The sequence below is a fragment of the Mauremys mutica genome, chromosome 1, assembly GCF_020497125.1.
Source record: "Mauremys mutica isolate MM-2020 ecotype Southern chromosome 1, ASM2049712v1, whole genome shotgun sequence".
NCBI classification, from domain to species: Eukaryota; Metazoa; Chordata; order Testudines; family Geoemydidae; genus Mauremys; species Mauremys mutica.
In genome coordinates this window covers 222,929,996-222,946,487 of record NC_059072.1, presented here as the reverse complement: position 1 = coordinate 222,946,487, position 16,492 = coordinate 222,929,996, and the positions used below count along the sequence as shown (strand labels likewise).

Below are 16,492 nucleotides of genomic sequence, written 5' to 3'. Positions count from 1 at the left end.
GATGGCTTATTTTGAAAGGGCCATGTAGTTCATTAGGGTTCTCCTCTTTCAGCCTTCACATGGTTTCAGATTTTTGTGTTGAAAGGATCACATTACTAGAGGAAAATTTTAAGGAAAAGTCCTATAGTCCTAAAGGGTAAATTGACATCTGTCTTCCTAAACAACATGGAAATATACATTTTATACCATCCCACTCTATCCCTTTTAGCTTATTCCATGCATGTGTCTTATTTTGTTTGGTTTCCCCCTCATCTTTTAGACTCTCTCTCTCTCTCTCTCTCTCTCTCTGCATTTGCTCTAGGAAATAAATTGTTTCCATAGTAACTGTGGATGGATGTCCTTGGGGTGGGACAAGTTTAGTGCCATCCACAAATGTATTATGAAGTTAGTTTATGTAATTGTTTCCAATTTGTATCATTATTTTGTAAAACGTAAGTGCAGGCATAACAGTTACCCTGGCTGAGAGTGTATGTGTGTGTGTATATATGTGTCTGTGTGTGCATTCATAAATATGTTTTGTGTGTGTGTATACATATATATAGAAGATGTACTGTATATAAACACTAAGGCAAATTATCACAAATGTGAAACAGAATAAATCAAGTTAATGTAAAAATGTAAATTGCATTATTTTAATGTTCCTATCGCCTTTGTATTGAGCATAGGAACACACAGGATTCTGGGCTATTATTGGGAACAAGTATTTTAAGAAATGGAGTCTGTTAAAACAGAGGCGGAGTGCAAAGACTTTAATTAGATGGCTCAGGTAGATGAGCAAAACACAGTTCAACAGCATGAACTGAAGAAACCACATTCTTCGTCAGGAAACCGTAGCCACATCCTTGTCTGGTGAGATCTATTTGACGTCAGTGGAACTATGCTGTGTTTATCCCAGCGGAGGTTCTGACCTATTCATATCCATGTCCCGCATACATCTGAATAACTGGGCTTGCTTCAGCTGCTCTACGGTAGTTAATACAGGTCACAGGATGTTAAAACACTAAAAAAATATAAGTTGTGACCATTAGATTAACTTTGCTTGCAATCCTTAGTGGGGTTCAACGTGCTCAAGCACACTTGTAATTCTGTAGTAACTCTACAGGAGTCAGTGGAGCAACTATAGACAGCTCAATGTGGCCCTCAGTGTTATAAACTAAAACTGATTTGTTGCATCTAAGCAAGCTGTTTGAGGTGAAATCTGGGTGCCATTTAGGAGGCATAGTACTGCGCGGTCCTTTCAATGAGGGAAGAAGTGCATTTGAAATGCTTAAACCGTCCACTTTTTTTTCTTTCAAAGGCAAAAGCAGTTTTGGCAAAAGTGGGCTACCCTGAGTTTATAATGAATGACACGTATATTAATGAAGACATCAAAACAGTAAGTGTACAGTGTATAGTTTTCTTCCTTTACAGTATGTTGCAACTGTTTTTTTGGTCTTTTCCTTTCAGTCATCCAAAATCAACGCAGTTACATCATTTTTAAATAAAGGTGGTGGTGTCAGAAAACATTTACATTTTTTCCCTTGCATGGCACACTTTGCTTGTGGCCTTCTGCTTGATTTGCCCCATTCTCTTATGATTCTGAAGTGAGCACCCGGTCTCTCCAGACTGAAATCTTAAAAGAACAATAAAGTTAAACGCACGGTCTCGGTGCCAACTTAGCTTAACCACAAAGGAAAGAATTGAGCATTGTGATGGGGTGGATAAACCCCATGCTGAGAGGGAAGGATATGGGGAGGTTATGTGTGCTAAGGTAGCCCTGCTTCTCTGGCCCTGACATTCATGCATGGTAGGGAACAGGGCTATAAAAGGAGGAAGCTGCAGTCAACAAGCGGGAAGCCATGAGGAGGGAGTGGCTGCTGAAGCAGTAGGAGGAATCCTCCCATGCCAGAGATCTCCCAGTTCTGTGAGGATCCAGTGAACCCTAGTGGCAAGCCCAGTAGGGAGAGACTGATGTGGCTGCCTGTCTGGATGTAATGACTCCAGTAAAGCTGCTACTCAGGCACCCCTGTAGTAAGGTGGTACCACTGACCTTTTTGCTGACCCCAGGAGGGGCTTGTTCTCTGATTCTGAACTCTTGCTTTTTCTGTTCCCCTAAATAAAGTAAGCAGGCCCACAATGGTGGGGCCCATTGCAAGGACTAAGAGGTTGGGGCTTGGGATTGGGCCGAGCCTGCGATGGTAACTGGGTGTGGCAAGGGGCCTCAACCAAGCTAGGGAGACTCTTTTTACAACATGTCCATTGGAATATTTGTTTTACAACACTGTGTATTATGTATAACTTGGCCAATACAACAGATTGATTATTGTGATGTTGCTTAATCCCCATCACCTGCAAGGCAAGAGAAAGAACCCTAACAAGTCATGCTCCACACATAGCAAAGACCCAGGAGAGAGGAGATAGGGAAGTTTTCCCTCCCCACTCCCTGGGAAGGGCTTGGGTTAGGCAGGCTGAGGAAGAATTTATCCCTGTGGAGGGTCCTGGAAAAGAGAGAGACTGTAGAGGACAGGGAGAAACCCCCCAGGGAGCCCAGTAGGTTCCTGTGGGAGGGAGAACTGATATAGTAGAAACAGAAGACTTCAGTAGCCCACCATGGCAGAAAAATTATTCATTTTATTTGGATTTTCATTTGGACTTTTCTGTTACCCTGGAAGTGGTTTGAACTTTGTGATTTTGCTGGAGGGCTGAGCCACAGAAGACCCAGCTAGAGGCAGATGGCCAACAGGAGGCATGGGAGCTGAGGATGCCAGCTACATTGTGCACGGACACAAGGGGGTGATTTAATGTTCGGTGTGGCCAGCCATAGCCATCATCAATCATTTTTCCAGAATTATCATTAGAATAAATTGATGGTTGCTAGAGTCAGTCTCTAGAGCTTGCAGCAAACTTGTTAACTGCCAAATATTGCATTGAAATAAAGTTCCAGTGTTAAATACTGGCTTTGTCATCACTGAAGGGACTGTCCCATCTGTGATGAGTTAAAATAGACTGAAAAATGAAAACAAGTCACTTCTATTATTAATGTTTTTACATCGTATCAAGCAGATGCTATTAAACCTCATGGTAAGAGATTTAAAAGCAAACAAGATAAATCAATAGAAAATACATCTTCGGAAACAATCCTGCCATGGTAGGTTGGTGGACTAAGTAATCTAATATCTTTTCCAAATCTAATTTATATGTGTCCAATGCAGCAGTCTTCATACAAGAAGAATCCAAATTGATTTAAATAGGAGTCATGCCATTGTGAGGACTGAAAAATCTGGACTTATGACAGTATGAATATTGGTGTTGATTCTCCTCTAACTTGCACCAGATTTTTGCCAGGGTAGCTTTCTTGATTTTCAACAGAGATATTCCTTGTTTCCACCTCTGTCTGTAAGATGATGGACCAGGCCTATTAACTGTAAAATATGGCTGGGCAGTTTTAATACACTCAAAGTATTCTTTTCAAGATAAAAATTTTCCAACACAAATTTTGTATTTAATAATAAAACAAAATAACCCCCTAACATTCCCTTCAAAATAAACTTCTTCAACAAACTAATACGTTTTCTCCCCAAATGTTATAAATTATTATTAAATGCTTGGGGCTGTTTTCCCTAATAGTATGAATATTGATAACTGTGCCTAGAAGCCCCAGATAAGATACAGCATTACAGCCCCATTGTGCTAGGCACTTTTCAAACACATAGTAAAAGATAATTCCTGCTCCAAAAACTTCTCAATCTCAGTAGACAAGACTGACAAAGGGTGGGAGAAAGGAAGTATTTTTATCCCGATTTTACAGATGAGGAACCATTGCAGGTGACTGAAGTGACTTGGCCAAGGTCACACAGGAAATCTTTGTGACCACAAATTAAACCCAGATCTTCTAAGTCTAGTGCTTTAACTACAAGACCATCCTTCCTAGAGAACATGTTGTTTCCAGCTATAGGAAAACCTGGAATAGCCACCAGCAGGACTTACATCTACATCAAGATCAAATAACAAAAGGGAGAAATATTTACTTTATCACCAGATTGTTTGCATGGACTCTCTTTTGCAATGGTAGCTTTGCAAAAAATTGCTTCAGTATAACTGACAATAGTACACAAACAAAACCTAACCAAATAAGGCATTGTTAAATATGGCGTAGTTCACTCAGAATTCTAAGAAGGAAAAACTCAGCAAGTCTGGTCCCTGCTAAGGGAAACAGTGTAGAGAGGAGATATTGTGAACCTTTACCATCTGTGTTAATGGGATAGAGGAAAAGCCATTCAGGTGGTGGACTCACTCACTGACATAAGCAATATGTTTGTAAGTCTGGGCCCTAAAAATGCAACACAGTAGGTTGTTAATGAAGTGTAAATTTGTCTGAAGCTTGAGAATTTTTTGAAAGGATGATTGGGATATGAGCAAGGTTTATGTAATATTAACAGCCTTTTTTCTTGCATGGCTAATCATATTTGAGAAATATGGTAATAGATTGGAGACTTCTGGCAATGGGAACCCTCATATTGGTAAATGCTGCTAACATGAGTGATGGTAGAGCAGCACTGCTAGATTCCTTTGAGGGGGAGGTGTGCAAAATATTTGCAATGAAATGCAAAATTACTCAAACATCACTTCTCTTTGAACATTTTGTTGCATACTTTACAAAGCAAGATGGGCCAATTTTCATGTGAAAATGGCTTTACATAATAATACCAGTAGAAATGCATGTTGTTCACATTTCCAACATGTACATAGCATATCATCAATATTTTTCTCAAAGTGAAATTTTAGGGACTGCAAATTGCACTAACCAATATGGCAAATATTTCCCTAGAAATCTTCTGACACATTTAATTTCACATAGCTCTAGTTTGAGCCTAGTGCTGACTTATCACCTCTCTAATTCAGAATTAAATGACTCACCTAAAACAGAAAATGTGGTTGTTTTTCATTTTAAGCACTAATATAGAGGACCCCCTACCGATTGACCTATTTGGTGATTTATAGGAAGTAGATATTTGTGCTCTAGAAATTGTTCTGAGCAACTGATTGATTTCACATAAGCCACTAAATAGCAATCAGATCATAATGACCTACAGTCACTGACAGCACAGCCTGGATTTGAACCTGTGACCCACAGGTGAAATCTGTTTTATCCAATTATCAATCCTCTGAGCTGTCCAATGTAAACAATAATGGTTTGTATCTGTCTCCACTGTTGTGATAAAACAGGGTGTAATTTGAAAAAAATAAATAGCTGATGTCAATTATTAAAACTCCCAGGGAAGATCAATTTTTGCTCATAAACTTCTCATGTTTAAATGCATGCTTACGCTTAGCTTGTACTCATCAGTTGTCAGGCTCATTAACTCTTTGTGTGTGCCCTAGACCTGGATTAAATGTAATTCTGCTTTGTCCAAGCAATTTTTAACATTATCTTATACCCAAATTTGTCTGGCTAGATACTGAAAAACACTTAAGCCTTCCATGGTATAGTAGATATCTGGGTATAACATTTGATTATGGCAATAATTGATAGAAGAAAATAATAAATATGTTTAAAGCCCCCTAGTTTTAAAAATGGTATGAGTATTTGGTTTATTTAGAAAAAGATTTCTTACTGACACTTATATACGGTAAATAAGGGATCCAAAACCAGTTAGCTAATGACACAGAAAATATTTTGAAACAAAACTCTTAATGCAATAGTGTTGGTTAATGTTACCCAGAATGTTTGGTGTCAGAGCAGAGACTTGAACCCCGACATCCTGAGTCCTATCTCATTATCTTTACCACATGACCATCCTGCCACCCAAGGTGATGTACAAAGTGTTGAGATCCTCCTGTATACCTGCTCTGCTCATGACCCTTCCCTTATGCAGGGTGACCCTAGAGATTCCACAGTGTGGAGGTCCTAGGGAAGCCTTCTGCAATGGGGTGGATTTTATCCTAACTGTTGTAATGTGAATAATGTCATTTCCTTAACCAATTCATTTTTAGTCATTATTATTATCTCCTTACTGTCGAAGTTCTGATTCTTTTCATGTCATCTTTGTGTCTGTTGGTCATGTTTAATGGTTATGATTTATTTACACAGATGAAGTTTTCAGAAAATGACTATTTTGGCAACGTATTGCAGACTCGCAAATATCTGGCCCAGTCTGACTTCTACTGGCTTAGAAAAGAAGTTCCAAAAACAGAGTGAGTAGGCAAACATGTACATTGATTAAAATTGCACACAGTGCCTCATTGTGAAGGAATAATACTACAGAAAAAAAACCAGTAATTACTCAGAAATGCTTGTAAATATTTATATCTTAACAAACTTCTTAAAAGTTCTGGGCAGTCCTGTTCCAGTGCAGCATCACACTCCTCATATTCATGGAGCTTAAATGTTTAATTTAATGAAAAGAAAGAGTAATTGAATCTCAATTAAAATTGGATTATTTCTCTTGGTCCCAGTAAGAATTTAGAATGGCACAGCAGGGATTTTATTCAATACATTTTCCATTAATAGAATATTAAGAGATAATATTGTTATTACTAATAGCAGCCAGCATTGTTAGTTACCTGCTGTTGATAGCAGTGATGTGGAATAAGAGATAATTAATTTCATTTTAACATTTTAAATTTACTTTTAAAATTACAATATTAAGATGTATTATATACAATAGTCTAACATGTATGAGTAATCAAATCTTTTTTCTTACTGATGGGTAATCAAATCCTTGAAATTCCAATTAAAACATATACAAAAGTCAATTAGTGTAATCGTGCTGCATAAAACCTTTAAAGTAGCACTGATGCATAGCTACGCTGGTCATATTTCATATAGGTGTTGTCATCTTTAGGTTTAAAGATCATTTTTCACGTTACAACTAATGTGACAGTTGTCTCCAGTATATTATTAATCCCTGTAAATCAGATTCTATTATCCTTACTCATGTTGGGTTTCACCCAGAGGGTAAGCTGGTCCACCCTGGTACAGCGCACCGGCTCTTGCCAGTATGCTGAAACGGGGCGGATCAGCTTCTCCTGGTGGCAATTTAAAGGGCCTGGGGCTCCCAGCAGCGGCTGGAGCCCTGGGCCCTTTAAATTGCTGCCGGAGCCCTGGGGAAGCGGCAGCGGGGCTCAGGCGGCGATTTAAAGGGCCTGGGGCACCTGCCGCAGCTACTGCCCCAGCCCTTAAAATAGCCGCCGGAGCCCGCCGCCGCCTCCCCAGGGCTTCTGGGATGATTTAAAGGGCCCATGGTGGTAGCGGCAGCCGGAGCCCCAGGCCCTTTAAATCACCGCCCGAGACCCCGGCTGCCTCTGCTACCCCGGGGCTCCGGCAGCGTGGCTTGGGTGGCGATGTAAAGGGCTCGTGGTTCCCACTGCCGCTACCCTCTGGGGCCTGTTAAATCATCACTCGAGCCCTGCTGCTGGATCCCTGGGGTAGCAGTGGCAGAGCTCTGGAGGCGATTTAAAGGGCCAGGGGCTCCCGGCTGCCGCTACTGCAGCGGAGCCCCGGGCCCTTTGAAGCTCCGCCAGAGGCCTGGGCCCCCTCCGATGGTGATTTAAAGGGCCCAGGGCTCTGCTGAAGTAGCGCAGCTGGAGCCCCGGGCCTTTTAAATCACCCCCAGGGCTCCCAGCCGCCTCTGCAGCTGGTAGCTCCGGGGGTGATTTAAAGGGCCTGGGGCTCCCAGCTGCTGCTGCCCCAGCCCCGGGCCCTTTAAATCCTGATTTAAAGAGCCTGGGGATTTAAAAGCCCTGTCTCTTCCAGTAGAGGCCCCTCCCCCTCACAAGGACTCTGGAGTACCGGTAAGTCCTTTAAGTTACTTTCACACCTGGTTTCACCTTAGGCCAGGAGTGGTCCCCTTGACTCTATGAGACTACTCAAAGGGTGATGTACTGTAGTATTCCCTGTTATTAAGAGTATCAGAATTTGAGGCATAGTCCTTGGTTTTAGCAGCTTAACTTCAACAGTGAGTGTGACTGCTAAAATCTCATGAACACATTACTTTGAAAGCAGAAGGGTTAATTCTGAAGGGATGATTTTGAAGACTCTCCTATAGCCTTGTGTGACACAGTTAGGTCATGATAATATATTCTCTTTAGCCCATTATGAGTTTCCAGAGAGCAGTGAAATAACATTTTCTCCTTTATAGAAAAGTAGATAAACACCTTCTATCCTTCAGTCTTGCGAAAGGAATTTTTTAGCTGCATTAATGTGCACTGAATAGGTTCTTACTATGAAGGGAAATGTCATCTGGAGGAAATTATTTGGCAGGTAATCCCTGAAATATACACCTTTAGGGCCATACTCTGAGAATTTCCACATCACTGATATGCTTAAAAAAATAAGGGATTTACTCCCCTGTTCACTGAGAGAGAGAATATAATTTCTTCCTCTTATCCTGTTTCTCTTCATTCAAGGAGAACTTGAAGGCATTTTTACTCTCATTGTAGCATAGTAGATTAGATCTGGTCTTTCTTTGCCCTTCATGCTACATTTGAAAAAAAGATTAATAGACCTAATGTCCATATAGGGTGAGATTGTGGGTCACCTATGCCTGTGTGAAGTGGAGGAAGGAGTGCCCCCTTACTCTCCTGAGAGTGCTCAGGGCCTCCCGGGGTGGGGGGGGCAAGTGGGGCAATTTGCCCCAAGCCCTGGGCCCCGCAGGGGCCCCCACAAGAGTTTTTTGGGGCCCCTGGAGCAGGGTCCTTCACTCGTTCCGGGGGCCCTGGAAAACTTTTGCGGGGCCCGGGCCCCCGGAGCTTCTTCAGCGGCAATTCGGCGGCAGGGAGTTCTTCCGCTCCGGGACCTGCCAGCAAGCCCCGAAGACCCGCGGCAGGGGGTCCTTCCGCCTCGGGACCCGCCGCTGAAGTGCCGGGTCTTCAGTGGCAATTCGGCGGTGGGAGGCCCCCACCGCCAAAGACCCCAGGCCCTCTCTGAGCGGCCCTGAATCCTCTGGGTGGCCCTGAGTGTGCTAGCCATATTGTGGAGTACTGAATGGTGGGGGAGCGCAGCCTCTGTAGGGTCACTAATCCACCTCCTGTGCAAGGTGGTGGGGAGTGCACAGAGCCTTGACTTCACTCACCTCCACAACAGTTGCTCCAGGCCGCCTAGCTAAACTGAGGAAAAGTGGGAAGTGAAACCTGCCAGGTGAAGTGCTGATGCAAATTACTTCCCCCATGAAGCAAAAGGGGGAACCAGGGACCACAATTTAATTACCAATCTATTCCTTGGGCAGCAGAATTATATGCTACCCCTTCCTCAAAGCTTATAGCAACCCCACAATTTGCCCATGGTAATCATTATGTCTTTGAAATTATACATAATAGATGGTAGCACAGTTTGAACTATATATACTTGCCATGCACACAGGTAGCTAAAGCATTAAGAACCACTAGTGCTTCCTTTATAAACTTCTACTTTATCTTAAGGTGGTTATAATTCAACAGTAATAATTCACACCAGGCTAATATCTGAGATGTGGTCTAAAAAATATCGGTTTTGCCACATTTAAGCTAAGAGTCAGAGAGACATGATTATACTTCCCTGATGTTTTTACAGTAGAACTAAATGCTTTTCTGTTTCTCATGGAATTTTGCAGGTCATTAGTTCCTGTTGTGGTTTGGTACTGTGTATGCATAATAAAAGTAATTATAACACACTCATTATTTGGCTTCTGTCCAGATACAATAACCTTTTACAAAATATTTTAATATGCATACCTATATTGATATCATGAATAGAGCCCTGCAAATCTGCGGATATCTGCATTATATCTGTGCACTATTTTTGCGGGTCACGGATTGGATGCAGATAAAATATTGTATCTGCGCAGGGCTCTAATCATGAAGTGGCCCAGAGTGGGATCAATAATTATTGAGTATGGATTTTCCTGGCTATGGTAATGGGTCTGACAGAATAATGATATTAAACCAACACAGTAATATAACCAATGGTATTGATTTACCTATTTGATTTACCAAATAGGACAGGTTTCTAGATAGTAATATTATAAACTGCGCTAATTTACCTCAGCACAGCAAGCTAAAAGGAAAATCACAGTGATTTTTCTTTTAATTATCAAAGAGCCAGAGGGAGAATTATGAAGATGGGTTAGAGTCACAAGTAGGAAGAGACAAAGGATTTTGGAGGGCCAGTGGAAATGGCTGGATGTTGTGTATGTGAGGGTTGGGGCTGGTTAAAATTAGAACTGATAAGGATTAAAATTGAAATCTAGCATTTTGAAGCCCAAGAGCTTCAGCCCCTGTGAACGGAACCCTGCCACCCTGGGTTGAAGTTGAAGCCTGAGTCCCACCACTCAGGGCTGAAACCCTTGGGCTTCACCTTTGGCCCTGGGTCCCAGCAAGTCTAATGCCAGCCCTGGTGAACCCATTAAAACAGGGTCATGACCCACTTTGGGGTCCCAACCCCCAGTTTGAGAACCCCTGGTACAGAAGATCAAACACATTTCTAAAGTTTTTGCAGAACCTAGAGTTTAAGTCCAAACAGCCTGAGTTCAGGATGGACAGGCAGAGCAATTTATGAATTTAACATACAAATGTAACATAACATTACCTTACAGATTTTGGGTTCTTAATTTGCTTTATCTCACTGAAGGGGAATGACAGATTCTGAATGAAGTTGTATTTAGTCTGAAGTGATGCAATTTCAGTGGATTCTTGTGAAATATGCCTCCTGATGCATTTTGAGCATGGTTCAAGGTGCACCACAGGACTCTTGAATTTCACTGCCTCTGTCTATGTATTTATAATGTGCCCATCTCCACAGTATCTCAGTGCCAAATACCAAATTAAGAATTGCACTGTATTTGTCAGTAAAATATTCTATTCTCCCCATCTCCTTAATCTTTTGTTCCTTTCTATTTAAAAATGTATCCCTGAGAAATTATTCAGGGACATTCTTCAGCCCTCATTTAAGGGGAGCTTTTACAAAAATTGGGTTTTGTAAGCCATCAGTATTTTGCTCATTCTGATGTCATGGAGTTTCATAGCCAAGGGTCCTCCATCAAGAATGATTTGTCCTCATTGAATACAGTTGTATTGGTGGTCACGGAGAAGGAAGTGGTCTACAAGATAGACCCTGTGCCAACTCTTAAGGATAAGTTCAAGGACTGTGAAGTGGATCCAGCCAATGGAGGCATGTGGAACAGTGATATGATATAGTCTCTGTGGCCTTTCATGATGGGCTGCTGAGTGTTGTACAAACCCACCAACTTTTACCATCAACCCCAGGCAGAGTGAGGTACAGTAATCTAACTTTGAAGTGACAAATACATCCAAGAAGAATAGGTGCAGACTCCTCAGGCTAGCCAAAGGCATTTCTTGCCATTGATATTATCTTTGTGTCTTGTAATAGTGATGAGTCCAGCGTGGCTCTAAAGATAAGAAGCCAAGCAACAATAAAAGGGTGTGGGGAGAGGGATAAAACATACAATATGAATATTTTAAGTATCAATTATCCTCAGAAGGCTCTAGTACTATGTGGCAATTTAGTCATTGGGTCAATCTTGAGAAGGGATTTGGAGAAGAGGAGCATAATGGCCTTTGGATAAGGTCAGGGAGCACTTTCCATGTGTAAGTGGTTCGGTAGAAGGAAGTGGAAAGGCAGTTGTGGGAGAAGGGTGACAAACACCTGGGTTGAGGCTGAAATCCTGGTGGATACTTGACTATATTCTGAGATACTTTGAAATTAAAAAATAAATGTCCAGTATTTCAGATGTGGCCCTTGAGGTTCTCTCCTCAGACCGAAGGAATTTAAACTGGTGGTTAGTCCTGCAGACCGTTGCAAAGCCATGCAGTTTTTCTTGTGGGTGAGCCCCACTTTCCAAGTGTCTGCATCCCTCACAGATCATTGCTCTGACTGCTGATGTGGATGGATGTGAAACTGAAATATAGTATAAATAAATGTTTCTATTTTTTGCTCCCCCCTTCTCACCAGAAGCACCTGTCGTCTTCTGACTTTCACTGTTTTACTAAAATATTTCCACCATTTCACTTTATTACAGAGATTTTTTTCTGGAAAAAGCCTTTTTCTTAAATAAACTCTGCAGGGAGGATTACTCTTGGCAATTAGAGTCCATAAAATGATGGATATTTAAGACATGGCTATGACATCATTCTTTGATGTTTCAATTGATTAATTCTCTGGTTCCTGCATTGTAAAAGTGGCAGCACAACGCTGAAAATAAAATGAGAGAGGGAGGCTGATTAATGTATTGATTAAGGAATGTACACTGCCATTTTAAGATTCTATCCTTTATTGCACAATTTAACTAAGAATTGCAATTGCCAAAAAAAGCACATTACGACTATAACTCCACAGATAACTAATTCGGTTGCTTATTTTACATTCATGTCACTGAAATCAGACATTTTCCAGGCTCTGATTATCTCACCTTCTACCCTGCTCTTTCTTCCCCACGTGCCTTTATCTGCTGCTCCCACTCAATCCAGTTGCTTGACTCCACTCCCAGTGCAGATGTTTCTTTGATCCCAACCCAGTCCCTTAGCCTCTTCTTGCCCTATCCCCCTACCTACATTTGAAAATTTATGGGGCTTAGTAGGTTTGCCAGAGTCTCCGCTGGGCCAGAAGTGGCTGCTTGCTTCCAGTGTCTCAGTACTTTAGACCAGGGTTTCTCAATCCGTGGGTTATGACCCAAAAGTGGGTTGTCAGATTGTTTCAAAAGGTCATGAAGTGGCTCCCATGGGGCTGGCTGAGCTCAGCTCCAGGTGTTGTGACTTGTAGGGTTGCAGCACTACTCAGGTTTGGCCCAGCTGTTCCTCTGCCATGATGAGAGGTCAGGTGAAATTACAGTGAGTGCTGCTGCAATCCCAGGCATCAGGTAGGGTTGCCACCACACTTGCCAACTTTCACATGGTAAATAAATGCCCTGACTTTCACAATAAGCCAAAAATCAAGCTAATCCCATTTCAAAACAAGGCCCAAACAAGCCAATCCCTAAGAACCCCAACACTCTATGTGACTAGAACCTCCCAGCATGCAGTCTGGGACTGTGCACCCCTGACTCTCTCCCCACCTTGCCCCTGCTTGCTGGGAGCCAATAAAAAAAAGAAGCTACAAGCAACAAGCTACAAGCCAAAAACTAGCCAACAAGCAACTCACATGCCAAGTAAGCCAAAAACAAGCCCAATTTCTGTGGGTTTTTTTGCAGGTTTGACATGTCCGGTGACCACCTGCCCGGTATTTAGCTGGCTTGGCTGGTTTTTTTATGGATTTGCCAGTTGCCAAAAAAAAATAATTAATTTTTACGTGGGTGTAAAGATTTGCGTTATCATCACAATACACTGGGATATCTAATGTTAAAAGTTTCTGTGTCCACCTAAAGATGCTGCAGCGTTCCCACTTCTGCAGTTGAAGTAAGAAAATGTTATCAATCTCACCTATATGTGTTCTCTCTCCACATACTATAAGTGGCTGTTGAAGGAGGGGGAGTTGTGGTTGGTGGTTGAGGTTGCGGCGGGCTTGCCTTCTGTGATGGTGGGTGCTTTTTATTTTGCATTTCAAAGGTGGTAACCCTAGCAGCAGGTGGCAATGCCACTTCCAGAAATTTGGCCCAGCTGGACCTTGTCAGGGCAGCAGGGCCAAACCTGAGTGGCACTATGAGCCTGGAGGTTGCACATGGCTGGAGTGAGGAGACAGGCCCAGCCAGCCCTGTGGGACTAGAGCCGCAGGAGTAACTGCTGCGAGGTGAGTGTGGGGTGGGCTCTGCCACAGGCCTTCCCCTCCCACTCCTCAGTGGTGACAGAACCTGATCCATTCTCCCATGGCCTCCTACTCACCCATAGGGCAGGACCTGATTCCCCCTCCTCCTCCTCACTGCCTGTTTACTTGGTTGTGACAGGCCATAAGCCACTCGGGGCAAGATCCAACGCCCCCTCCCCCAGCTTATATACTGGGTCACATCAGGCCATTAACATTTACAAATGGCTTCTGAGCCTGAAAAGGCTGAAAACCATGGCTTTAGATAATTTCTTTTAGCTGGTTCTTGGAGTGTATTGTATTCGTGAGCTCACAAGTGTCTCACTTGCACCTGATGAAACATAGGTTAGGGAGGCTGTGGGGTGCTGGGAAAGGGTTGTGTTTGGTGGTCTCAGGGAAGGGACCAGACAGTTGGAAATTAAGGACGTGGTCTCTGAGGCTGTGTAGCTTGGTTTTAAAAGTGCCAAGGCACTTACTGTATGGTTAAGGTTTGAAAGAGCATTCAAGCAAAAGGGAACCCACCATCAGTAGTCACATTGGTGCAAATCCTGACTTCAGTGAGAGTTTTACCTAAGTAAGGACTTCAGGGTCAGGTGTCCATGCTGCACCCCATAAATCTTTCTAAATTTCACTTTCAGATTTCACTTTTCTAAAGGGGAATGAAAATATTTTAAAGCAGAGTAATTCAGAAGGGATTCCTCAACATTTATCTTTCAATATTTGTTGTTTTTAACTTGAGAGGATTTTTGCCTACTAAGACCTAAATTCAGAGTTGAATGTTTTTATAGATGCATTGAATGGCATCACTAACACTTGGAAAATAGCATTCCTTATACTGTTTTCAATAATAGTGAAGTCATTAATTGTAGTAAGAGAAACCCTGGACTCTGTTCTTTGCAGGCAAGTAAAATCAGAACTAACTGGTTTTCTATCCCAGTTTAAAATAATTTAAATAATTTTAAATAATTTAAAATGTTTTAATCTCTATGCATCTGACGAAGTGGGTATTCACCCACGAAAGCTCATGCTCCAATACGTCTGTTAGTCTATAAGGTGCCACAGGACTCTTTGCTACTTTTAATCTCTATTGTGTATGATCCTGTTACATGAGATTTTAATCTCTCTCTCTCTCTCTCATATATGATTTTATATGTCCTGCCATTACCATATAAGCACCTCTCCATTAAAGACTGTGTTACCCTCATACACCCCTATGAGGTTGGAAAGTGCTATTGTCCCCATTGTACAGATAGGGGCAGTGAGGCACAGAGATGCTAAGGCCTAGATTTTTAAAAGGTATTTAGGCATCACTCCATTCAGAACTGCAAGGCTTAAATAACTTAGATGGAAAAGCCACATTTTCAAAAGTGAATTAGGCACTAAAGGAGCCTAAGTGCTATTGACTTTCAGTGAGACTTTCTAAAGTTTTGATCTTACATACTGAAGAAATTCTAGCATCTCATGTGATAACTCAAGAATTTTTCCCTTCAGATGTACAGACATTTATTACACCTGGGCCTAATTTATCACAGATTACCCATTAATTCTCATTATTTTTATATTTAATTTTATTTTAATTTTTTCATTATAAAAACCTAGGGTGAAATCCTGGCCCCATTGAAGTCAATGGCTAAATTCTCATTGGCTGCAGTAGAGGCAGAATTTCACCTGTAGGGAGGGTCTGACTCTACTCCCAGTAAAGTCTATGTGAATTTTGCTGTTAACTTCAATAGGTGCAGTAAAAGTTCAGCCAGGGTTAATATTACATCCTTCAAATCTTGCCGGTGCAGGTTCTGTTACAATATTAGTGGAAAAGCTCCAATATTCAGGTTTGTCCATTGCATTTATGGTTTAGAACACAGAGAGCAGCAAGGAAAGCACGTGACCAATTGAAAATAATCCTTTTGTACATTGTTTGCAGACCAGTGCAATATTTGTAACCACGATGAACCACACTTTTGTTAATAACTAACTGACTCTTTTGTTAATAAATGACATTAGAGGGGGAGAAGATCACTGAGTTGTGGGGCAGAAGGGGACAATGCTTAGCATATTACATCTTCCAGCATTAACTAACCTACCTGTGTAATGGCCCAGTCCTACTCACACTGACACACAAGTAACTTTACTCAAGCCATAGGACTAACTATTTGAGCAATGTTACTCATGTGCGTGTTGGTTGGATCAGACTCTAAAGTAGGTAAGTAAATATATTAATCATTTTACAGATGGGGAAACTAAAAGATTAAATTGCTAGTCCAGACCATTCAATGAATCAGTGGAAAAGCTGGATTCGAATTTCAGGAGTTCCTGTAACCTCGTCCTTTGCATTGTCCCCTAGCCCACAGTACAGAATATTTCACTTCTAGGCCATTGGTTAATAGTTGCTGAAAGCTATTTCAGTCTTTACTAGTGATAAAATAATTAGCAGTAGTTGCTGAGTGGCCTACAGAATGTTGAAATCATTTTTCTTTCTTTTGTTCTTATTAGAGATACATCCACATAATTGAAATCATCCTAATAGGCATGAGTAGTCACTTTGTCAGGGGTTGCAGGAGAAGCCATGGACTGAAAAGCCTTCATTACTCATTTCTATGTAAACTTCTCTAATTTCTATAGGTAGTTTCTCCATGAGGGGGTTGAAGTACATTGCTGAGACAGTGCAAAGGACTTTGCACTGCTACTGTCTGTGTGGCACCTGTTCATTTTAAATAGAGGACTTCAGTGTCCAAGGCTGTCAGTTTGGCATCTTTCATAAGCACTAAAATCACTTAAAAAAGAACA

General features: G+C 41.7%; 1 protein-coding gene across 1 annotated transcript in view; it reads left to right on the top strand.

Annotated features, from left to right (window-relative positions):
• PHEX (phosphate regulating endopeptidase homolog X-linked) overlaps positions 1 to 16,492 on the top strand; it is a 132,251-nt gene that overhangs the window by 84,916 nt on the left and 30,843 nt on the right. The window contains exons 13-14 of the mRNA XM_045020797.1: positions 1,298 to 1,375; positions 6,071 to 6,174. Coding sequence (XP_044876732.1) covers positions 1,298 to 1,375; positions 6,071 to 6,174 — 182 coding nt within the window. The remainder of the gene's footprint in view (positions 1 to 1,297; positions 1,376 to 6,070; positions 6,175 to 16,492) is intronic.